General features: G+C 33.0%; 2 protein-coding genes across 3 annotated transcripts in view; one reads left to right on the top strand and one right to left on the bottom strand.

The window, feature by feature from the left end:
• Positions 1-2,980, top strand: part of LOC129216153 (pescadillo-like) — a 60,394-nt gene extending 57,414 nt beyond the window's left edge. Inside the window, exons 14-15 of one of the 2 annotated variants that reach the window (XM_054850314.1) lie at positions 363-595; positions 2,717-2,980. In XM_054850314.1, coding sequence (XP_054706289.1) covers positions 363-595; positions 2,717-2,797 — 314 coding nt within the window. In that variant the 3' untranslated portion in view covers positions 2,798-2,980. Of the gene's footprint in view, positions 1-359; positions 596-2,716 lie in introns of both variants that reach the window. The other variant, XM_054850313.1, reaches the window with a different exon arrangement.
• A 721-nt stretch (positions 2,981-3,701) lies between these two features.
• LOC129217492 (26S proteasome complex subunit SEM1-like) overlaps positions 3,702-25,082 on the bottom strand; it is a 41,537-nt gene continuing 20,156 nt past the window's right edge. The window contains exons 2-3 of the mRNA XM_054851799.1: positions 7,352-7,448; positions 3,702-3,821 (exon numbers count right to left, since the gene is read on the bottom strand). Coding sequence (XP_054707774.1) covers positions 3,761-3,821; positions 7,352-7,448 — 158 coding nt within the window. The 3' untranslated portion in view covers positions 3,702-3,760. The remainder of the gene's footprint in view (positions 3,822-7,351; positions 7,449-25,082) is intronic.

Below are 25,082 nucleotides of genomic sequence, written 5' to 3'. Positions count from 1 at the left end.
ATGTCTATGCTCCTCGATTTAATGATAACTTTTTCCAGACCCTTGGCAATCATTAAATTCAGATTATACTGTAGTAGGTTGAAAAAAGAAGCTTAATTCTCTCTTCAAGAGAGAACTCAATTCTTCTTGTGCGTCAATTTATGCAAAAATGATTTTTTTTTGCAATGTTAAATACCTTGCCTATTGTAGTGCAAAACATTACGCTAGGAATAATAGTTGCTAATAATTTTGGAAAATTACCCCTAAGACATTTTTTGTTGCTTTCTCCCCAATTTGAAGCATTTTAACTGTTTTTTTTTCTTAGCATCAAAATGTGCCCAAATTGAAATTTGTGTTAAAAACAATTCATAATATTTCAGCAGAGCAAAATGATGTTGCTGCTGATAAGAAAAAAAGAAAAACAATAGAAGATAGCACTGAAAAAAAGCGTGCAAAAATGGAAGTTAAGGAAGGAGAGTTTGAAAGAGACAATGCTGCCAAAATTGCACAGAAAGAAGCTGCCGAGGAAAAACGTCTGGCAATTATGATGATGCCAAAGAAACACAAACATCTGTATGATAAAATTATATTTGGACAAAAACGGAAAAACAGAGAGGTAATTTTATCAAGTAGAAATTTTCTTATTTTTTCTTGCAGGTTAAAATATTTTATTCTGTTTTTACGCATAGAATATATTTTTAGAATTCATATTGCCACCCTCTCCAGAAAGGTAGGCTGGGTAGTGTGGTGTTAAGCCGTTGGCCTTCCGCGTTGTGGTTTTGGGATCTGAGCTGCAGTGGTGAGTCTAGATTTTCAAGATGCAGAAAATCGTCAGCGCGCCCATGCCATATTATGCGGCATGTGAAAGATCCCATGAGTATTCGTGGCTTTGAATGCCCTCTGCAAAATTAAATCCCTGGGGGGGGGGGCTTTATTTGCCGTGGTAAATTATTGGCTAGCCATCTTGAGTTTTAAATAAATAATTGCAAATACTTTTTTGTTAAGAAATACTGCAAAATTTAGTGCCATTTATAGAACTTTTCTAGTTATTCATAGGTTTATGAACAACTTATGTGAGGTGTTCCCAAACCGGGTGCAACAGGCTCAAAGTGTCCATAATTTCAATATAGTAAGGTAGGTGCACCAAATAAGGTCAAGTAGACCAAGAAGGCCATCCCATTTTTTCATGCGGCATAACAATTATTTCTAGATTGTGACTTTAATGTCATTACAAAAGCCTAACTGATGATAAAGCGTCATCAACAAAGTTTTTAATAACCAGGCAATAGTTTAGCAAAAGAGTGATGTCAAAACTACCCAATCGTTTTTTACGGCAAGTTTTGTTCTATATGGTTCATTTCCTTAACTAATATAAAAAAGTTATTTACTGTTCTTTAAGCCAAATTAATGTAGTTGACGAATTCTAAAAGAAAAATGTTGCGTTCTCCATTCCTTCCCATGATTTGATAACCTAGAAAAATAAATTACAGCCCAATAAAGCCATGGTTTGCCTTATTAGCACTCGGGTGTTCTTATAATATGACACCAGATTATCGGGTTGAATATCATGTACTGCATATGCTGAAATTATGTGTACGAACTATGCAGTAGTGAAAAAAAACACGCAAAAATTGAAGAATTGCCTTTCTCTTATGCTTAGTCTTTCTCTTTTCCTCGGAAGTAAACATGGAATTTTTGGTGATGCTTTTAGATATCAAAAGTAGTCGAATGTTTTTCGTTTACATTAAAGAATTTTTCAATTCTCTTTTGCTTGATAGTACTTTTTATTTAATAATTTTTGTCTTTAACTCAGTGTGAAGTAATCCTTGCTCTGAGTTAGCCTTATTCAGGACCCATATTCCTAATAAGGCCAAGTTGCATTTCTTAGTTAAAACTGCTGAAGAAACATAAGTGAAACTTAAACGTTCTTTTTGTTTTGAGCTGGACTCATTAGCTGGAGCTCAATCATAAATGGATTAGATATTAGGTTACAAACCTCAGGGTAGTCTTATTTGACGCACTTACCTTATTATTGAGATGGACTAAAGTGAATAAAAAGGTTTACTTCACAGGTTTTACTGTTCAAGAAAATAATTATAACAATTTTATATCTAATATTTCACTCACTTCAAAAGAAACTAAAACAGAGTTTTAGTTGTTTAAATAAAATTTCATTATACATAACATAAATGCTACGCATTAAAATTGCGTCAATTTTGTACTAACTTCCAACTGGGTTGTGAGGCACACGAATCTTGTTTTAGTTCTGTCAGAATTTCTCCTGCATTTGCATTCCTTAACTTGATTGTTAACTAACATAGTAGAAAATCTTGGTAATCTTTTTTTATTATTATTAGTATCAGGATTGATTTCGACTATTTAAGGCTGTAGAATTTATCATGCCAAAGTTTTGTATATTTTAATCATCTATGAAAGAAATTTTTTAATTTCTGTAATTGCATGAAAATATATACTTTTAAGTTTACTACTGTTGCAATTTCGATCAGTCATAGTTAAAAACAAGCATTAATCATGGTCACTGCAGTCTTATTCACCCTAGCTCATTTCAGGAAAACAAAAACTGATTTTGCATCCTAATCCTTAGATTTGGACAATTTGGCACATTTCTGCTACAATCCTGTTAATATTGATAAACAATCTAAACTCTGCAAAAGAATATTTTAATATGTATGTGGTGTATTTTATATGTATGTTTATTTATTTTTTGCACATGTAGGCTTTGAAATTAAAAGAAAAGCGTGAAGAAATTGAAAAGAAACAGAGGAAAAAGAAACGGAAACAAATTGTTGCCAACTAAATATTTTATACTAAAATGTGTTAGTTTTAATGCAGTGAAATATATTGTATGTTAGTAGGCTTATCTAAAACAGTGAAACCTCTCCAAAGCAATCTTCTTGTTTCAGTAAATATCAGTCAAGTGGTTGCTTGCAAATGGTTGGTATTGTGATTTAACCTGTGTATAAGTGTGTTGAAAACAGAATTTTGTTAATAAAATTCCTTTTGTTAAAAAACAGAGCATAAAGTATTTCTTTTAGTGAACAAAAGTTTTCAGAATTGCTGTTGGGGGAAAAGTTCCTAGAATATCTAACATTTTTAGTTTCTAGCATGCTGTAGTTGTAAATTTGGCAGAAGGAATAGTGGCATAAATTAATCATATGTTGAACAGTTTTGAGGGAAGATAGCGGGTAACTTTAATATAAGTTACTTACCATCTTTCCTCTGTAGATTAAAACGTATAAAATAAGTGAGGGAGTCTCCGCATACGTTGGTCTGTTTTTCCCATCTCTTCAAAAAATGAGCAGTTTAATTTTTCTACCATGAGTTGCTACTTTAGCACATGCTACCTTTAATCTTCTCAATTTAATATTTATTTTAGCAATTTATTTTTTATTAATAAATAACTGGTATTTTTAAATTTGTCTCATTAAATCATTTAATGTGCATTTTAAAGTTTTTTTTTTTTTTCAATGCCTTTTATAACATCCTGATTTATGCAAACCCTTTCATATGTTTAAAATGAAAAACAAAGGTCAATATAACATTAAATCAAACCAATTTTTATTTTAGCACTGTTTATGCCAGAGCCAACTAAATTTTCAATGATTATCAACTTCAATGTTAATTTACTGCAATCAGAAGGAGAAAATCAGTTTCCTTGCATTTTTGAGTGGTTATAGTAGACGGAACATTAACTTCAGAAATCATCCTTCAAAATAATTTTATTCAAAAACAATACTTGATCACAAAATTAGAATACGGCTTAAGATTTCATTGGTTCACCACTGCCATTAACACGATGACCACATTTCTCTAGTTCTGCCCTAAAATAAAAAAATAAAATTAAGTACTAATTCCTTAAAGAATAGCACTCAGATACATTGTAAATAATTGGAAATTAGATGAAAAACTGCAGTTATGAACATGGATAAAAGTTAGTGGTAGCCACTCGCCACATGGCGAAAAGTGGTTGTTTAAAAATAATAATGGCCACCCCTGTTGCCACACCTTTTTGCAGTCACTTTCTGCTAGCACATATCAATGTAATCACATTTTGCCCACTGCTCCAAGATTTCCAATGCATTTGTTTTCCCCCATATTATTAGAGGAGGAGGGAGGGAGAAATTCAGCTGCAAGATTATTCTCGACTGCAAGCTTACTTGACAATGAAGAAATAAGCTGAGATCAGTTCCCAGCGCCTTGTACAATATTTGTGTGAAATTACGCTCTTCACTTTAGAAATCGGATTAGTTAGTTAAACCCACGTATACGTAAAGCATGACCATGAAAAGGCAGCGGGTGACCTTCAAGCGAAACATCATTTGTAATAAGTAGAATCTGACGGAAAGCACCAAATAATAAGAGGCATGATCTCGTAAATCCTATCTATTCCAAAATAATAACAACCTATTACAAATGATGTTTTTTGCTTCGAGGTCATCCACCTTCTTTTCGTAGTCAAGCCATAACCTTTTTTAGTCAATTTCTGTCGATCTTTAGATATCTTCAATTTTACGAGCGAAGCAGCACGGAAATTTACATCCATTTGAATCAAACGCGTCAGGCAATAGCAGCTCACAGACAAGTGGAGCTCTTCTCTTATTCGCAAAGCAGGTAGGGTAGGTAGATAGTAAATGTGACATTTTATTTGATAACTCAGTTTTTCTTCTGCTCATCGTGCCGTCACTGCAAGCAAGTATAGTCATTTGCTTTTTGAACACTGCTACCGTCTTGGGAGGAGCAGCCGAAGCAGGTGTTCTGCTGTACTAGTTTATGTTGAGATTGCTCAGCAAAATGACTGTTCAGTGATCAAACGGTGGGAAAACAAAAACACAAAATAGAGGAGAATGATTTATTTTAAAATATTTTTTTTATTTACTTACTTTGAAATATTTTTTTTACATAGAGTTGATTATAATAATCACGTTATAACCTCATCATTAAATCTATAGCTTTTTTTTTTTTTTGTAGTAAATTCGTATTTTCTCCTTTTTAATTTTTCTGTAAGCATATGTTTAATAACTGCTGTCAACAATGTTTTAATTTTTTAAATTGTTCGAAGTGTACTAATAATTTTGCAAATGGGTGGGGAAAAAAGCAAGTCGATGAGAAAGTCGTTTTGCTGATGAAAATTTTCAATCATTAACTTGTTCAACAAATACCAGTGCATGATACTTTAATGCTATAAGTATGAATAATTTCATCTTATAAACCATAGATATCATAAATTTAGTTTACTTAAGACTATGAAATAAATGTTTTACACAAAATAATTTTTCTTAAAATTTGAAATAAGTAAAAAATCTTTGGTGCAAGATTTTTAATGTCTGTTAGCCGTCAATTATAAACTATATTTTTTGAATATATCCTCTAGGATATGATCATGAATAGTTGGTGGGTTACAGATTTATCGTAAACAATGTTTAACATATTATGATAATTTCTTCTATTATCAAGGAAATTTGAAACATAAGTGCAATTTAAAAAAATGGCCACTAATAAAATTAAGTCTACTGCCCACTGGCTACTAACCAAATTTCCAGTTTTCAGCTATGCTTATGAAATAATTTTGCCGTACTAAAAACATCATAAAAATGTCAAATTTTCTAGATGATTTATAAAAATAATTATAATAAAAGCTGCCCCCCTCCCCCCATGCACACAAAAAAATTCACTGCCCCTGTTAATTAATTTTCCTGTTATAGTAAGAATTAAATTGCAGAAGATAACATACAAAAAATATCAAATTTAAAGCTGAGTTCAAAAGTTCACAATAAGCAAATGATATTAGGCTTGTGTAATGGTATTTGTTTTGGTTCTTGAAGTTTTGGTCCAATTAAGCAGATTCCACTGTATTATGAACTTCACACTGACCGTGGCAAAATTATGGAAGTCAATTTTTTTTCTGTAGGGAATTAAGTTTATTCTGAAATGATAAAACGGTGAAAGTTTATTTTCCATTTGCAAGCAATTTTTCCTTTCTAAATTTACTGTAGACCCCATCAGGCTGAATTGAAGGAATTTCTACAAAAAAAAAAAAAAAGGTCTAGCTCTGAATTTCAAAAGGTTAAAATTAAAACTTAAATGCCACTTCACATTCTAATTTTTTTTTTTTTTTTTAAAGAAATTAAGACTTCTGGGAATTTTAGGACCATGGGACATAGGGAGCTAAAGAAAAAAGTGAATTGGTATTTCCAGCACTAATGTAGACCTTTCAAAAATTTTGAAATTGGAGCTTCCCCTTTTTTGCAGCAAACCCTTCAATTGCTGCAAAAAATTCTAAAGCTGCTCTCAACGTTTTGAGCAATTTTTTTAGCAACAGAAATTGAATAAACAAGTCAAACATTTCTTTATAGTAGTTCACAGAAAGATTAAAAAAATACATAAATGCAAAAGCTTGCAACAAAAGTAACATATTTTTCCAACTATATATGGATAAATACAAACATACATTTTAAAAGTTCGTTTATTACAGAACACAATAGTCAATACTAATATAATTTTATCCTAGTCACGAAAAGAATTATTGTGCAATAAAGACATTCACAAAAAAAGTATCTAGGAGTGTAATAACAAAGGAACGGAAGTAGCAAACCCTTGGTTGTTGCAATCTCCTAAGCCAGTCCACTAAGGATTCATTATAGCGGGGTTTGACTATTTTTTTTTTTTTTTTACAATTTTTATCTTTAAAACACTAATATATTCATTGGGGGAACACAATACTCATTAAGCTAAGCTAAAGTACTGTTGAACTTAAAAGAGTAGTTCAAACAGCATGTGTGAGCTAAGATTTATAAAACTAAGTTCAATATCACCATGCTTGCTTCTTCTCTGGGATCTTTTTTCAATGCTAAAGACGTCAATTTGGGGGAAGACTATTCAACAAAAGCATAAGGATTTTGCCAGCTGTTCAAAGCAATATGTAGTTCTTTGTGTATGCATTTTTTTAATCATATTTCTGGCAAAGGTTTGCTTTATTACTTCAATTCACATGGGTTACCTTATTAAATTGTATCGTTACTGGGACTGCTGACTTATTTTTATGAATTTTTACTCCCTTCCTGTACATGCTACCTAACTGATAAATCTTATTATTGGTTATTAAACTCTTTTTCTAAAATATTTGCCACATAAAAGGTTACTCCAAAAACAGCACAGGTATATAGTAAATAAGGGGATGGAGACGGCAGACTCCCCAAATGATACTCTCAATTCATAACTGTTGTTTACTTTTGAGAATTATTTATCGAGAATGTAGCAGCGTTAACGACACCATGCAATCAGACTGAATGGCTTCTGATCGTTTAAAAAAATTGAATGACAAGGTGTAACTTTTTGAGGATTTATACTTTACCGTAACTGATTGCTAAATTCATCTTCAACATTGTCATCATCCCAATTATCTTCCCAGACATTGATGTCTTGTTCATCCTCTTCTTTAGCAGTCCAATCTGCAGGTGAACGAAATAAAAAAGAAATAAATACATTTAATTTGAACTCTCTTAATATGATCACGTGCAATACAAAATCACAGCTAAAATGAACATTTTTGTTCGTTAAGTTTGGTTTACCTCATCACATTAAAATTTTAACATGTAATGTGTACATTAAATTGAAAGTCTCAGCTAAGACGAACAAAAATGTCAGACATCTTTACTTAAAATAATCGTGATTGAATACTGTAATTGTTTTAAAGAAATTTTACATCATTTTGTCTTCCATTCATGTTTTGGTAGAAATACTAAAATGACTCATCAAATAAAAGAAGAAAAAAAGCAAAAGAAGCCAAATACTTCAATAAATACCATAAGTGGCTAGAAAATTTATTTGTAGTTGACTTTAAGAAATTTGAATAAATAGGAGAACATTTTATGAAGATCGCATAAGCAACATCTTATTATTTTGAGCTTTTGAAGCCTCTAGTCTGATATTCATGCTTTTGTAGTGGTGGTGGTTATGTCAGAGGTGATAAATATTCATTACATAACTCGGTTTTAGTTGATTACTGTTTAATGCACATATTTCCACGTTCACTCTTCCAGTGACAATCTTGCTCTGACTGCCAGTGCTGATTCTCAGTTAGCCTTGTGGGAGTTCAAGTGGTTGCGCAGTTGGGGTTTCCATAGTTGCGCAATTGGGATTTCACCTTTTGCATGAACTGATCTGATGAATTTATGGGTTTCCCACACTTTCATGTACACATGTGCAATGAAAATTGTATAGGACTACTATGCGAGTTTAAACTAAGACTTGGCAAAACAACTGAACTAGTTTATTTATACAAGAAATTTGATAAATCACATTGTACAGATGTTGCTTTATATGCCTCCCAGTTTTCAATAGCTTCAAATGCTGCTGTGCCCGCACCTCTCCTGTTCTAGATGAAAGCTGGACAATTGGGACTTGTCGGTGAATTCTTTTCCTAGTTCCTAGTACAGTGAAACCTATGTAAGTTGACCACTTGTGATACACTACTTTAGTGGTCAACTTACAAAGGTTGATTTATATGATAAGGGCTTATTCCATGCCTGAAAAGAGTGGTCAACTTTACAGGTTTTACTGTAACTAGAATTGACAGGCACTTCATCCTTTCTAATAAGATTAGGCTTTCATTTACTCTCCCAGTGACAAGAGCCATTAGGCTAAGACTTAAGCCATTATATCTGCATATTTTTCGGTATATATTATTAAGCCATTATATCTGTATATTTTTGCCATTAAAAATCTTTAAAAGCTATAGGGCAGTTCTCAAAAGGTGGAAGCAAACACAAACCTCAACTTTGAAGCTTTAACACACCAAATAACTTTGATTTTAATTAATTCAAAATTTTTTGAGTTAAATTATAATACTGTGTAGAGACAAGAATTGACATAAATTATGGAAAAAATATTCTTTAAATACCCTTAAAAAATATTTTCTTTGCTAAAAGGCACAATTTTGGACATTCAGAACCAGGGTTCATCGATATATATCCGATATTTATTTTGCAAATATCATGATATTTTGATATTTATTTTTTCAACTACCATATTTTCAATATAAAATTATGTTATTCGTAGCAATATTGTTTATTATTAAAAATAGCCAAAAGGTTATGTACTAAATTTTTATGATGCATTAATACATCATTCATATAACAAAGTAATATAATATTCCTTTTTTACTTGTATTTTATATTCATAAAATTATGAGTAATGTAACAATTTTAATTCACAATAAAAGTGCATAATTAAATATTAAAGATTGATCAGATCTAAAGAAAGTCTTACGACTATGCACCAACTAAAAAATATGTTTTATTTTTGAATAATATACTATACTATAACTGTAAAAGTAGCTAACAGAAGAAAAATTGGTAAAACAGCTATGCTAACAACTTAGCTCCATTAAAATTGATTAAAATGTAAAATGAAATATTAGATGGAAATAATGAAAGAAACCATAATTTTAAGTCCATATATTGTAATAATATAAGAAAATAAATAATGATTTGAGGATACATTTACTATTTTGAAGACTAGTTTGTGCTGATTGAAAATATCGGATAGATATCAAAATATCAGATATTTTCGATATTTTTGAAAATATGATATTCTTGAACCCTGTTCAAAATGTTAACTAAACAAATAGCCCAGTGGTTGAGGAATTGAATAAGGAAGTAATTGGTGGAAAGCTGAAAATTGATTTAATCTATGCTGTATGGGTCTCGTATGACCATACTACGTTTCCCCCTTCTACTAAGTACGGCTACTTCAGCCGTTAGGCAAAAATTAGTGACAAAAAAACACCTGTCTTTTCATTAATATACCAATATCTCAGAAACTACTCTTGCAATTGCTATACATACCAGCAGATAACTTGTAGAGGTTAAAATTCTGGACAAAATGAGTATCTACAATGTATATCTTTGTTTAATACTAAGCGCACAACATAATTTCAAAGCTGGACTCAAATCACTAATCAAGCACCCCCACTGGCTCTCCCCGAGCCAACGTTTTAGAAAACCGAAACAATGAAGCGGTTTCCTACCTACAGAAGCAGCTACACAGCTGCATGATCATCAAGTTGGCATACTAGATGTTGCTGAAAACAATTTATTTCATTACAATGTAAAAAAGAATCCAATCTTAATACATAGCTTGTTTTATTTCTTAAAAGTAGAGACTTACCGAGTACTCTGTAACCAATTTGCCGAGTACTCGGTACTTGGCCAAGTTTTGATCAGATACTCGGCCAATACCGAGTAGTTGCAAAAAATTGAATATTGTCCAAGACAGATATTAAAATTTATCAAAAAGCACAAGCATATATAATATTCTGCAATCATTTACAGTTCAAATTTAAATTTTGAATAATGAAGTTGATTTAAATTTTGAATAATTGAACCGCACTTTTCTTCGTTTGTAGTGTCATTTTCTTGGATTTTCGAAAACTACAGGAATTCTTAAATTATCCTTCTGACCTAGAAAAGTTATTTTGTCCTTTTGAGTGGATTATGAAAAGTGCTTAGTATTTTTTTTTTTTTTAATTCTGTGATTTTATCCTTTTTAAGGTAAATGTATTTCAGAAATGGAATAATTTTACCTTCACGAAACTTTCCCTTATTTTTTTTATATAAATGCTCGGTACTAAAAGGGAAAAAACCTATATATGTGTCAAAAACTTTAAGCAGTTGGCACTAACATTCAATCATTGTTCCTCTCTAGGATTTATGCTTGCTTCAGAGAAGCCTTGATTCAAAATTTTCATTATGATTGCTTTTAACATCACTGTGGCAAGGCAACAAAATATGCAACACTGGGTTTTATATTGAAACATTTAATAGGGAAATCACATGAAATTTGCTGTTTTCCATCCTAACTGAAATAATTTTACTTCAGAATTTTAATTTTTCAGCGCTAAGTTGTACCTTAAGATTAAGTAAATCATTTTATGAAATCCCGAAGCAGTCTTGCATAATATAGACGAACGAGTGAATGACGTTCGCAGAAAATTTTTGGCTTTGCAGAAATGTCTTTCGAACTGCTAATGTTGATTTTTAAAAAATACCAGTTTATTTCTGTTAAAGCTTTTCTCCAAAAGCCTTTTAATGCACATGTGTAAAAAAAAAATAAAGGTTTTGGCAATTTTCTTCCGTTGGTGAAAAATAAGCAAACTATATGTTATTGTTTTAAAAAAAAGGTAAATGATTTAAAGCACTTTTTTTTTGTCTCTTTTATATTTGAATATAAATTTTCTTTATTCAAGGGTGTGTTAGGCAAAATGATTATTTGCAGAAAATTTTCCAGTTAGGATTTGTGTTCGCAGAAAGCTTTTCATTTTATCTAAGTCTGTCATGAAGTCTCTACGTGGTCTAGTTGCAGAGATATAAGCAAAACCAGGCCTCTGATTTGTCCGTGACAATCAGACCAAGTATAATAAAAGTGCTTGAAAACATCTAACCATTATAAATAAATCCATCTTGAACAATTAAATCATGTGAATTTAGGAACACTTTAATTTTGAATGATGAAATAATGAATTCTGAACTTGACTTTTGTTCACCTAGCTTCTATTAATCAAAACACTGTGAGCCTTTCCAGGGATTGATTTACCAGTAGGCCTGTGAGGCCTTGCTTAGGGGCCCCCAATTGTTTTCATCAATATTTTGAATTATGATGAAATAAGGTCTCGAAGTTTGACTAGAATCCAAAGCTCGATTACGTTGGTCTTAGAAAATAGCGTACATGGGCAGTTCTCAAAAGGTGGGAGCAACACAGACCTCAACTTTGAAGCTTCAACACCAAATAACTTTCATTTTAATTAACTCAAAATTTTTTGAGTTAAACTGTAATACTGTATAGAGACAAGAATTGGCATAAATTATGGAAAAAATGCTCTTCAAATGCCCTTAAAAAATATTTTCTTTGCTAAAAGGCAGAATTTTGGACATAACAAAACGTTAACTGAGCAAATGTATCATTAAAAAATATTTTTTTTTAATTATTTCCATACGTTTCAAAAAAAAAAAAAAAAATTAAAGGTATGAATCTTACACTGAATAACTTTTTGTTAATATTTTACACAAATAACAAACGTAAAGATAGATTATTTACTTTGTAAACGATTAAAAAAAACGTAAGTTTGAAATTTGATGTATGTCCAAAAGTTACGATCTTTACAATGCTATTATTTGAGAACTAAGTATATGATGTTTTCATTTTAAAGGTATTTATCGATCCTCAGAATCAATTTTTAATTGTTTAAAAGTGTTTTCATAAGCTTTTATGCAGTATCTTTTGATCTAATGATTTTTCTTAAACATACATGCGAGATGTCCAAATGGCGTTACGATCTTGACGCCGATAATTCTGTCCGTTTATTCATAATTTTTGATGATCCACTGTCTTCTAACCTCAATAAAAAAGGTTATTATAATGTTATCTTCTTTAATCCATTGGTATTTTGCATAATTAATACGCTACACATTGAACAATACATAAATTACAGTAGAAACATGGCTGCTTATGTTCGTAACGAAAGCCATTTTGCGCTAAAATCGCCAAGCAAACCTCCATTGGCGACAACACAACCTAAAGGTTACCAGAGGGAAATTCCAGTTTGACAAATGTAGTTTATCGTCAGCTGCACTAGTTTTGGCGACTTTATCACCTGCGCTAGCAATTTTTTAATTTTTTAGAGTTAAGGCTGTTGTCCCAAGAGATTGGCGCCAAGGGAAAATCAATCTACTTCCGTAATCAAAATCAACAGCAAATAGCCTCCCGATTTTTGTTGCATAAGACGAAATTTTCAGTCTAGAATGGATTGAGATAGTTATCGATGTTCATAAGACTTTGAGGGTTTTATGATAATTTTTAAAGTTCATTTTAATCTATTTTTATATTTTAAAGTGTGGATGTTTTAAAAACTTGTTCAATCTACAGACATTTAGTTCCAACTTCCTCATGCAGATGTCGCTGAAGTAAGAAATCTGAAAAATAACCAGTGTCTGGCACTTTTCCTAATTAACTCTACCATAAATACTTTAGCTTTCTCCCCTTTTTCCCAACGCGAGCCACTAGTGAGTTCCTCCTTTCTTCAAAGTCTGATAACGATGTTTCCCGAGGGCTCAGGGAATCGACTCCCCATCGAGAAGTGGTTGAATGCGTTCCTTTTGCTAATTTCAGCTTTTCACTGAGGCATTTCGCAATTTTTAATTTTGTCGGTCTGTATTTTGTTGTTGTGAATGCCATTCTCTAATAAAATGAAAAAAAAAAAATAGCGATTTTTTGGCTATTTTGAAACGAAAAACATTTATATGTTTTTTTATTTTTATTTATGAGATAAATGAAAAATCATAGTGTAATCGACTATGTGTGAGCAAAAATTTTTAATTTACCTAAATCTGTCACGTTTGCTGTAATTGTATAGTTTGGTTTGAAGTTACCGGTTTATTAACGACTGCTTCGGTTTAGTCACTTAATAAAGAGGATTTCTTCTCTGGAAAAAGCAGGCTCCATCAAATATCTGTTGTTCGATCGACACTCAGAATAATTTCCGAAATTTCAACTTTTCATCATAGTTTTCCTAAACATTCTTGACTTAATATCTCAATAAGAAATAGTATTCGGAACTCCAGCGCTCGAATACGCTACCTTGCGGTGATTTATAAAACTGCGTCTGCACCTAAAACATTGCCACGTTGCGCATCACGTGTGTCTGTTGACGTAAACGCGGTCAGTTTGTTCTGAGTAACGCATTCAACATGTCTAAGAACGCCTTCAACAACAGAAATTAATTCGTCCCTTAGTAGTATTCTCGAGCTTCTCAAAATAATGTTAGTTTTCCTTATTTCTTTCAAAAAAGTATTAAATGGTGGAAGCGTAAACAAGAAAACTCTGGATTAACAAAATTGGATAACGTTATACCAGGTAAAATTTTTTATTGTTTTGTATGAATTTGTAAGAATATGGGGGTTTTTTTAATCTTAAATTAATTAAACTTACCATATTTTACAGCAGCATTTAGTTGGAATGGACAGTATGCAAAATATTTTCTTGAATATATTATCGTAGAACAAAATGAATAACCGAGAAAGAATTTACTTTATTCCTTTTATTCTCAGCTGAAAGGTTTCGCCAAATTTGTTTAGGGTTATTAATTTTTAGTATTGTGCGAACAAAGTAGCCTTGGCGAGATTTCGCGTTTTTAGTTAAACCATTTTTAATTTTTATCATGAGTGGAATAAAATGGTAGTAAGATTACAGAATTCGATAAGTGAAAGGAAATAATGGTCAATCAACTGAAAAGAAAACTACTACCATATATCCGTGAGAATTTTGTTGATGATTTGCATAACATGACACAATTAAATCGTAACTCAGAAATTAGAAAAATCGGAACAGAAAATTTTTAAATGAACCGATTCGGGAATTCGAGAGAAATAACTCAACTACAAATGGAAAAAAAAATAAGCGCTAGCCAAGCAAGGCAAAAAAGTATCATCTTCTTTCGATAACAATTTGTAACGTCACATTGAATTTTCTAGCATTAATTGTTATTCTTGTCAGGCCACAATTATTATTTAGTTTTATCAAGAATTGATAAATATCGAATTCAACATCGTGGAAATAGCTGCTTAGAACTACGAACTACGTAGTTTGCATGAATCTTTGACGTTTAGTAATGCTTCTTGAATTCTCATTTCTTTCTACGTGGGCCAGAATATCCACAAGACTTTGAAAATTAATTTTAAAGGAATAAAGCGAAAAAATCATACGTACGAACAAAAATCACAACACTTTTAGCATTTTCTTCGTTACCATGTGCGTTTGTTGTAGTTTTCAATTCCGCCATTAGACAGTGACTTCAGTGCCCCCTATAGTTCGTTGGAGTTGCGAATATGATTTACACAAACACAAACATCGTATATGGGCCATAAAAGAGAAAAACGAAAGGTGAAAAAATGTGCAGACCAAATCCAAGAAGCTTTCCTGTTTTGAAAGTTTTAGGGTTGTGATTATTTTTCAAGAAAATGAGTAATCTCCTTTCAATAATGGTTTGGAAAAGGATTTGATACTGTTAAATTTAATCTTGTCCCTCTTTTCTTTTTCTTTTTGATTTTTCCTCATGCAAATTGATCACCAACTTAATTTCATCTAAATATTTAACATTTATAACTCCTTTTTGTTCAGTATTTCCGTAATAAATACCTACTCAGCACATAACTGTAAATTTTAGTTCTTACATTTCAAATCCAGTGCAGATTTTCGTGAATGGTATTCTTATTCATTTACTATATCTACATGACAGTGGCGCCTACTCCCTGGAACCTGAGGGGGCCCAAGCCCCCCCCCCCCCCAATAAATCAAGAAAATTATTAGTTACATTATGTTTTCAAAACTCATAAATTTATCTTTTATTTTTCTTGTTTGAAGATAGTTTACCTTGTAAAATACATTCAGTAATGAGTTAAAACAAATAATTATTACGGTTGTGTAAGCAGGTTAACTGAAAACGAGTGGTGTGAATAATGATAGTGTTACAGTGCTGCGAGCACTGTAAACATTTGTCCCAGTGCGCGAACTTACGGGTCAAGTCTGTTGCCGGTGGGCAGCAACTCACCTAAGTGTTGCTGATCTGGGAAAAAATAGATGAAAGTTTGATATATTATATGGGAGGCGTGATAGTTTTGAACACTTTTGGGAATTGTGTTTAAAAGAAAACCTTCACAAAATGATGATCCTTCCCTTCCTCGGAATCGACGTATACCAAAGAAACATGAAAACAACGAAGGCAGCTCACCGCACACTTTCAAAATCCCAAAGGAATACAATTGACTCTCGCTACTTATGCGATATGGCTATAACGTGATTTTTTCTCCTGTATTCAGACCTAATGTGAATTCCTCACCCGCAACACGAAAATTCTCGGAAGGGAATCGTGGTGTATTCGTATCGGCTTTATTATTGGCTACTAAAAAATGTTTTTTCCATGAATGGATCTTCATCCTTTCAGCATCGCTGAGAGTGGAAATTTTCTTTTCATTTTAAATGCGATAGTTAATGAAATATAATGACACCTAAGAGCGCTGTTTCATCTAAAGTTTATGAAGATAAAAAGAGAAAGTTTCTGTCAATTAAAGAAAAGTTAGAGCTTCTTGAAAAGCTGAAGTTCAACTAAAAAATGCGTTGAAGGTAGCACGAGAATTAGGTATGAGTGACTCTTCCATACATACAATTACAAGTTAAGAAAAGGAAATCCGTAAAAATTCACCGAGTAGTGTCTTAGTAAAATGAAAAAATTTATGAAAATGGAAACTGCTCGTGTATTGTGTACAAATGTCAATAATGGATCGACTGTATAGTACAACTAAAGATGCATTTGCTTTTCTTACTATATACTGTGCCTACCGTATACCGGTTTATTTTTTCTTTCTTTCCCATTGATCATTGATTTTATACATCGTAGCAGTATTTTATGTTGAATAAAACAATTTTTTTTTTGTTTTAAATACAAGTAAACATTCAGTTCTTCATGTAAGAAACAGTAATGTACAGTTAATTTAGAAATGGTTTTTAACAGTTTGAGGGGGTGTTTACAAGTGTCTAAAATAATTAGGTACCTTTATAAAAAAATTTACACATACCCTTTTCCACAACGCGAAATTTCGACTTACGCGAGGGGTCTTGAAATGCATCCCTCGCGTAAGTCGGAACTCGACTGTACTACAAGGCAATATATATTGAGGTTTGTAAAATGGTGCAATTTTGCATTATTGGGCGATTTACATCAACTGGACGCACACAGGTCATTGCAGTTGAACAAGAGTGCTTGCTTTTATTAAACAGAGGTGAAAAAGAGGAGAACATTTTGAAAAACCAACTAAGTTTTTCAAAAATGATCTAGACATTGATTGACTGCGTTTACACTTAAATATGTTAGCCGATGTCATTAATGAAAAAACAACTGGCCTTAAAAAGCATGCGTAAATTAAATTACCTTTTGGCAAAAATACCGTGTGTATTTGTGTTTATTTTTTCCTTTTTTCAAAGCCAAAAAATATGTGTCGGGCTTGTCGAGTTTTCGTGGTTCTAATGTTGATTATATGACTTTAAAATGCTTTAAAAAAACTTTTAAAACTCACTATTTTTCATCTCAAATTTAGAAAATTTCCTGCGGCATGCCCCCCCCCCCCCCCCCCGATATTTTTTAAGTCTGCGTCTCTGGGAGTGCCCTTCAATGCAAGTCAAGCGCCCTACCTTTTCCATGTCCAGCTGGCACTGCATGACTCCCCATAAAATAGAACAAAAAAATGTCTCTTACTAAGACAAGTGACATGATCTAGTTGAACCAGAAAAATTTGTATACCAACTTTTGGATTGTTTTACTTTGAAAATGCCATGTCACATACTGTTTGTTTTTTTAAATTATACACATCATAAAATATGTAAATTGGCATTTTCAAGGCACAAAAATCGACCTTTATTTGGGGGGGGGCACCTCCGTGGGATTACATACCCCCTAAACCCCCGGTGATGACTGGCACAGCCCCCTTCCCCCAATAATTTTTGCAAGTCAGCGCCCCTGCTACATGGGCATTGCGGATTCAGGGTGGGGCAAAGGGCTAAAACCTTCTATCTCCTCACACATACACCAAATCTGAACATACACCAGGTAATGTATAATAGTTTATAAATATGGTAGGGTGGGGGGGGGGGGTCTCCTATGTAGTTCAAACTTACAAAATAGTAAACAGTCATCTGCAATGGTACGGAAAGGCTGGGAGAAAGTAATTTATTTCTGCGATCGAGGTATTTTTATCTGAAGTTATTCCCTTCAAATTAAATCAATCAAATACAGATTACTTTGTTCCCAGGATGAGGGGGTTGTATCCCCCACGTCCCTCCCGCCGCTATTTAAGAGGTCAGCCGCCGTTTAACTTACAAAAATTAGACCGAAATTCTGGAGATTCTAATTACTGCAATACTTTTTGAATTTAAGTCGGTACTCAGAGAGAAATATATAAATATATATGCTATGTTTAGCGACATATTAACGAGGGGTGGGGGTTAGAGGGATGTAGCCCCTTCTCCAACTTGATAAAATTTAAAACAGATTCAGTCGTGATTTGCAATGACACGGAAAGGATGAGTTTACACTTTTTCGGCTGACTTTTCATCTTAAAGCTCACACATTCAAACTAGAAATGGGATTCCTTCGAACCATGCACTACGTAAGTTAGTTCTGTTTAGAACTACCTCTAAGGGATTGTACACAATGCAATGTGTAGTTTATGCAGGGGGGGGGGCACCTCCGTGGGATTACATACCCCCTAAACCCCCGGTGATGACTGGCACAGCCCCCTTCCCCCAATAATTTTTGCAAGTCAGCGCCCCTGCTACATGGGCATTGCGGATTGCGCAGGGGTGGGGCAAAGGGCTAAAACCTTCTATCTCCTCACACGTAATCATTCATTCTCTTCAATAAAGAAACGGTTCATCAAATATAAAGTAAATATAAAATCAGAAACATAACCTAATTTTGACAATTTTTTTAACCTGCAATTTGATGACTACTGATAATGAAAAATGTTGCGATGACTATAAATAGACATTCATACTCGAAATAAACGGCTACATTTTGTTGATGAGGGCCTGAGAGGGATTGTACGCGAGGAACTCCGCAGTTTATGCAGTCAATATCACAGGTCACAAGCTGAATATATACATATCATACAAAGAGGAAAATGTTTCACTCAACTGGAATTGATAATTAAATAATACTCGAAATGCATTCTCTTAGAAACGGTTCATCGGATATAAAGTAAATATAAAATCATCAGATACTGAATTTCAGCGATAAAAGTTCCTAGATTTGCAAGATATGTAATTGGCAGAAATTGGGCACATCAGCTGCCCATTATTTTTCTAGAACGTTTCTGAACCGTTTTTACAGTGTATAGGTGTGCAATTGTGAAATTTACTAGTGTATTTTTTTTAAAGCCTTGATAATCTCGATTTTTTTTAAAAAATCTTTCCAAGAGATTCGCAGTTGCACTCAGGGCCTCTGAGAGCTGAGGTGTGCCTCAAACCAATTTGGTCGCCGGGCCCGACTCCAGCCCTAAAAACTGGCCAAATTTATACTACTCCGATTCCGAGCCGGGCCCCCTCAAGGGACGGATCCCTAGTTTCAGATTAGGCTGGCATGGCCTCTTGTCGTTAGACCTATAAGGGAAAATATAATGATAAAAAATGGGGAGATAAAGAGCAACTGAGATTTTTCTTGAATGCTAAGCATGTTAGCATGTTTCACATAAGACAGCACCTTTATTTTGATTAAAAAAAACTAATTTCTTTGTTGTTTCATTGTTTGCTCAAAAAAACATTTTGAATTTAGAAGGAAAAAAAAGAAAAAAAAAAAGATTAGATTCCGAATGAATTTTGTTACTTTTTGGGAGAAAGTTACGTTTACATGCTCTTTTGATCAAAACTGTTTTGAAATCAAATTTAGCTTAATTATTTAATATCTATATCTCTGAATCTTTGATGATAACTGAACTTTAATGTCTTGTGTGTTATCCATTTTATCAGTTGTTTTCTTTATTTATAGCAGGATCTTTATTCTATTTTTATTACCTACGAATCAACGATTTGAATAATTTACTGTTATTACGTTCACTCTCTTGTGGTCTTACCACTCCTCACTGTTCAATGGTATTTCATTAGTAAATTGTAACTGGATTACTTTGAAAAAGTTTCCGCTTTCAAAAACTGCCCAATTGAGAAAAAAAAAAAACATATCATGTTGAAAAAACTTTTAATGACTCTTTTTTGTTCTTTGGTTTTTAATTTAGCATGTTTCCTTTATTTAAAAGCAGTCAGCTTTTTTCACTCGTCATTCATTTTTATTTGTCTCCGAGACTTAATATTAACAGAAAAAGTTTTTTTTATATTAATAATGTAAAAAAATAAACGTCAATCACTCAAGAAACCAGCCCTGAATAATTTATTCAGGGCTGGTTTCTTGAGGCCATGAAACCTGGGGCACCTAAAAAGCAGAAGGTCCTTCCTAGGCCATGCCTTATTCACTAATTAGGCCGTGCAATTACTGTTAGATGAACCTACAAGCTTTGACATATATAATTCTCAAGTTAATCAACCGACCATGTGTTTTACTTACCTTGGGAAGAGGAAATGAGCATAACCAGTTTTCATAATCAAATCACTTGATTTTCGCAGATCATTCGAGCATTCGATTATGAATTCCTAAGCAATGAACTTCTCAAGTACCACATCTCATGTTCTCGTTTATCACTTCCCTGATTTTTCCGCAATGGACTTCGAATTCTCTATACGTCAACCGATCAAGGATGTTGTTTCTTGATCAATTTCAGAACTGAACGGACCTCTCAAATGATTGACTTTTTAAGAAATTCAGTTGCAGGGGTGCCTACAGGGGGTAATGATGCAGACTGCACTATTGAAATTTATTAGTGGTGTTAGCCCTTATAACAAGAATCTTATTGGGGACATAGATCAATAGTTTTTTAAGGTGTACTCAGTCATTCTTAAAAGAATGGACACCATGTGATCTGAATGGTCTTATAATCAAATGATTGCTTCTTCAATTTTTGGTTGTATAGTTTCATAGTAGAATATATGCTGTTAAGTGCTTGGTTATCAAGCAATTCTTTTGGATGATTTGGTAGTCAAATGATATCAGTGATGTTCTCGTCAATTTATCGTAATCCACCAAGTACAATATGTGTATGTGATCATATACATAGTATGTTATAATATGAAATTTTATTACGCTTGAGGGTATACGCTGCATGTCTAAAAAATATTTGAGAGTATATGGCTTATATGGAGAACACCACTGAACAGTATATTTTTACGTGAAAGGTGTTTAAGAATTATCATATCACATACCTAATACAACACTGCTACATCTTCAAAATCTACTTTTTGAGAAAAATCAATTTAAATGTAATACGCCTTAGCTTAAATTCTTATAGTAATACACTGACAATCTCAAAAATAGGGTTTTTTTTTTTTCATTTGTAGTTGGTCTTGCATTTTAATAGAACTAATAAAAATCTGGGAGGTCTGTATTACTCAAAATCAACAATTTTTGACTTGCCGCGGTGTTTTATTATAGGTGTGCAAATGGGTGGGTTTACGAGAGACAATGGTTAAGGGTCCTAGTGCTATAATTCTTAGTAGCAAAGTTACAGGGGGGGGGGCTCGTTGTCTATCACAAAACTATGTAAAGCATTTATCATGTACATTGTTCCGTTGGGACTCCTAACAATTGCGACGTGGCTAATCCGCCATTAGTAGTTCTTGAAGTAAAAATAGGAGGATGCTAACAGGTGACCACAATATCAGTCTTGTGCAAAAAAAATTCCCTATTTTCTCCTATGCATTTTTGAAAGATAAATGACTAAGAATCTTGCTCGATCAGTTTCAGTTACATCTGTACCATTTGCTCGGTAACTCATTTGCAATAATGAGCGACATACATTTTTTACATACACTGTTATCGTTTCAGCCATAGTATAAATTATACAAGCGCTACTGATATTCTTAAGCTACTGCATGCATTAGCATCGTTTTAACCTTTTTTTGCAAATTATCCACGAATTCGCATATCCGCAGTTACCTTGCCACCCTATTCCGCAGATAATCAAGAGGTTACTATGATCAAAATTTTTAGGGGATCTTGACTCTTTTTAATACAATTGATCTCTGGGAAAGTGTCGCAGAGGGTGCACTATTGCTCACAAGGAGGCTAAGCACCAGTCACCAAATATGATACATAATCGAATAATTGTTTTCAAGTGTTTTATTTGAATAGGGTTATAAGTAGTGTCTATCTCCCCCCCCCCCCTCCAAAGGCAATGACACACATTCCTCAAATGTTACAGAAGACCCCTAAAATCAGACCAAAAGCCTTCTCGAATTCAATTTTTGTTTTCAAATCTTTGGTTATTGAGTGATTGTCTTGGTGAATTTGAAAATTGAATAATCAGCTTTCAAGAAAATCTTGTTAATGAATAATCATATTAGCAGGTTTATGGGGGCATAGTTTCTGTCACAGCAAGGCCCCCCATATGCAAAATTTTTTAGGGAGAGCTCAGAAATTTTTCCCATGAGTTAGGAGGGTATTTTCTGCATGCAACCCGATTTTAGGACAGATTGGAGTCATTAAAATATTTCATTTTTAATAACTTATTCATTAATGGCTGGAGAATAAATGTTTTTACATTTTTGAAAAGAAAAAAGTACCAAAAGCAAGGAAGTTCTAATTTCAAAGGGGGGGCTCAAGCCCCACCCTTGCCCCCCTATATGGGCACCCTTGTATCCTAGTGACATCGCCTTGGAAGGAAAGAAGTCTCGAATTTGGGTTAAGATCAGAAAATAAATCAATTAAAAATGTTTGGGGAATCTTCATTTAAAATAATAAAAGTAAGAGTTTCGATGAATGATCCTCATGGGGTGTCCCTACATTCATTATTAGATGACTTGAAATGAAAAAGAAATACAGTACAGTCTCAAAAATCCGAGTTAATTAGGGCTCATTTCACCTCCGATTACTGATAACTCGGATTATCCAGAAAATTCTTCAAGATTGAAAATTGACACTATTCGAACGACATAGAAGGGACACATTTTACTTCCTTGTATAAAGAAAAAGTATATTTTCACGAAAAATTTATTGCTCAAATTTCAACATAATTTTTCACTTTAATTGCGTCTAAACAAATTATGACTTTATTTTTTCACAATATCACTGCATATTTATGTGCGCAGTTTTAAACAACCAAAACACGTATTTTGACTGCACTGGATACCATTTCGACAAGTTTTCTCTATCTATCAGAGTGTATACCTACGAGATGTATCTTGCATAACACAAAAACGATTAGTTGTAAAAGGTTTACTATGTCCAAAATCCGTTACCTACATGACAACAATGTCCAAAATGTGTTACCTACAGACTGCTAATTTAATTTGCTAATTAACAATTTTTACAAATACCTGCTGTCTTTTCATGTTCATATATTGTGTTCTAGGTATGCATACTATAGAATAAAAGCAAAACTGATATCAAATTCGAAAATTTTTGAAATTGCTCAAAGTTAACTTTTTTGTTCCCACCTTTTGAGAACTGCCCAGATACTCTGTATTTGACCAAGTACGTACTCGCCCTGAGTGCAGCTTGGTTCCACACTAGTTGAATGTAAAGTAATTCTGAAAAAGCCCTTAATTTCTACATTGTATGAATGTCAGCGTATGCTATGCTATAATCTCTGTATGGCCCCTGCCACATCAACGCCATCCGAAAAGATGGCAATCATCTTTTGCCCTCCCCCCTCACACAAAGAATAGTAAAGTTCTGAACATTTTTTAAAATTAATTATTGCTTAATTGAACATGTATTCTCAATTCATCAGATCATATGTGACATAAAAGACAAATATTAAATAAGGCCTGGATCTGCGTGCCCGCAGACTTGACAGGGGGGGGGGTGTCCTTAAGGGGTCTGACGATCCAGGAAATTGAAAAAAAAAAAGTAGCTCACTCAGACTTATTAACGTTGCAAATGCACACTGCTCGCTTCCGTGGAGGGGCCCTAGAGATTTTGTTGCCAAGGGGTCCAAAATTTGTAGATTCAGGCCTGAATAAATCTATATCATAGCATTTCAGAAACTATTTTTAAAAAGGAATTATATTGGAGGGAAAAAAAAAACCTTCAAGTACTACGTGGCAAAAGTTTCAATTAATGGGGTTCTCTCTTATCTTGTCACCTGGGGCAATTGCATCCCTTGTCCCCTCTTCGGACAGCCCTGTTCGCAAAATCATGCCAGGAGTCTCTTCTAGTTTCACCAGTAAGTATTCAAGCATAACACTGTGAACTACTTTGACTGGTGTAAAATTTGGTCTTAAAATGACTTTGCGGTCCCTCATTTAATTTTAAATTGAATTTAATTAAATAAATTACTATACATTAAATAAATACCTTTGTGCATAAGAAGTAAAATAGGAAATAGCATCATCAAAAAGCAAACTGCAGATTGCTGCAGTCACGGGTTTCAGCGTTACAAGAAACGCCTTTTTCAATGCAAGAGAAATGAGCTTATGGATTGAAAAAAATAAAGACATCCACTTTTGTCGGGTGTAGGTTTTGATTTTTTTATCTGTTATTTTACCAATTATTACAAGTATATGCTTGAAATCCCAAACTGATATTTTAATAAGTTCAAAATCCTTCTTGTGTATGTCAGTGAATTTTTGTTTAGCTCTATTGATAAATACTACTTAGCAGAATAGCAATGGTTGAAAGTACTCCTTGTTTGGCCTAAGTGCTACTCTGTATGGCACTGCCTAAAGCCCCTTTGTTAAACAGAATTGTATTTTGTGCAAAAGTGGCAACGACTTACATGTAATGTTCTTGTACATAAGAGCAAAAAACTATATTACAGATAGTGGCAGTTCTTTAAAATTTCAAAGTTTCTTGGAAGATTTTCTAATTTCAAATATATACAAAAAGCAGCAAAGGATGTTAACACAACAAACCTATTAATGTTTTGGGTATAGTGTAGAATTTTAAATGTGCTGCTATTGTTGCAATGTGTGTTCGAGTTGTGGTACAACTGATTCGTTTTTTTTTTAATTCAAAAAATTATTTTTATCATCATTTTGACTTAGTTTGTTTTCCAGTTGATTCCGAATTGACTCTGCATACTGAAATTTACAACTTGCTGCAATCTATCTCAGGAATCATATAACTGGTGTCTCTGTCAAAAGTTGAATTTTATCTAAATTGGTTTTCAATTGTATTACTTTGTATTTGTTTTTAAAAGATTAAATTCTGATTATGTACTCAATTAGCTGAAAAAAATTTTACTTGCCTCTGTAACTTATTTTATATTATTAGTTATTTTATACATGAAACACACACACAAAAAAAACTGATTGTCAGTTAAAATTATAATTACTAACTATAAATTATGCTCTGATATCATTAACTCAACAATAAGGTGCCCAAGTTTAATGGGTTCTTCATTATTTTAATGTAACTTATGTTGCTTAGCATT

Source organism: Uloborus diversus, chromosome 2, assembly GCF_026930045.1.
Source record: "Uloborus diversus isolate 005 chromosome 2, Udiv.v.3.1, whole genome shotgun sequence".
Lineage (NCBI taxonomy): Eukaryota > Metazoa > Arthropoda > Arachnida > Araneae > Uloboridae > Uloborus > Uloborus diversus.
Note: the sequence above shows the minus strand (reverse complement) of the source record. Positions and strands in the feature narration are given on the sequence as shown.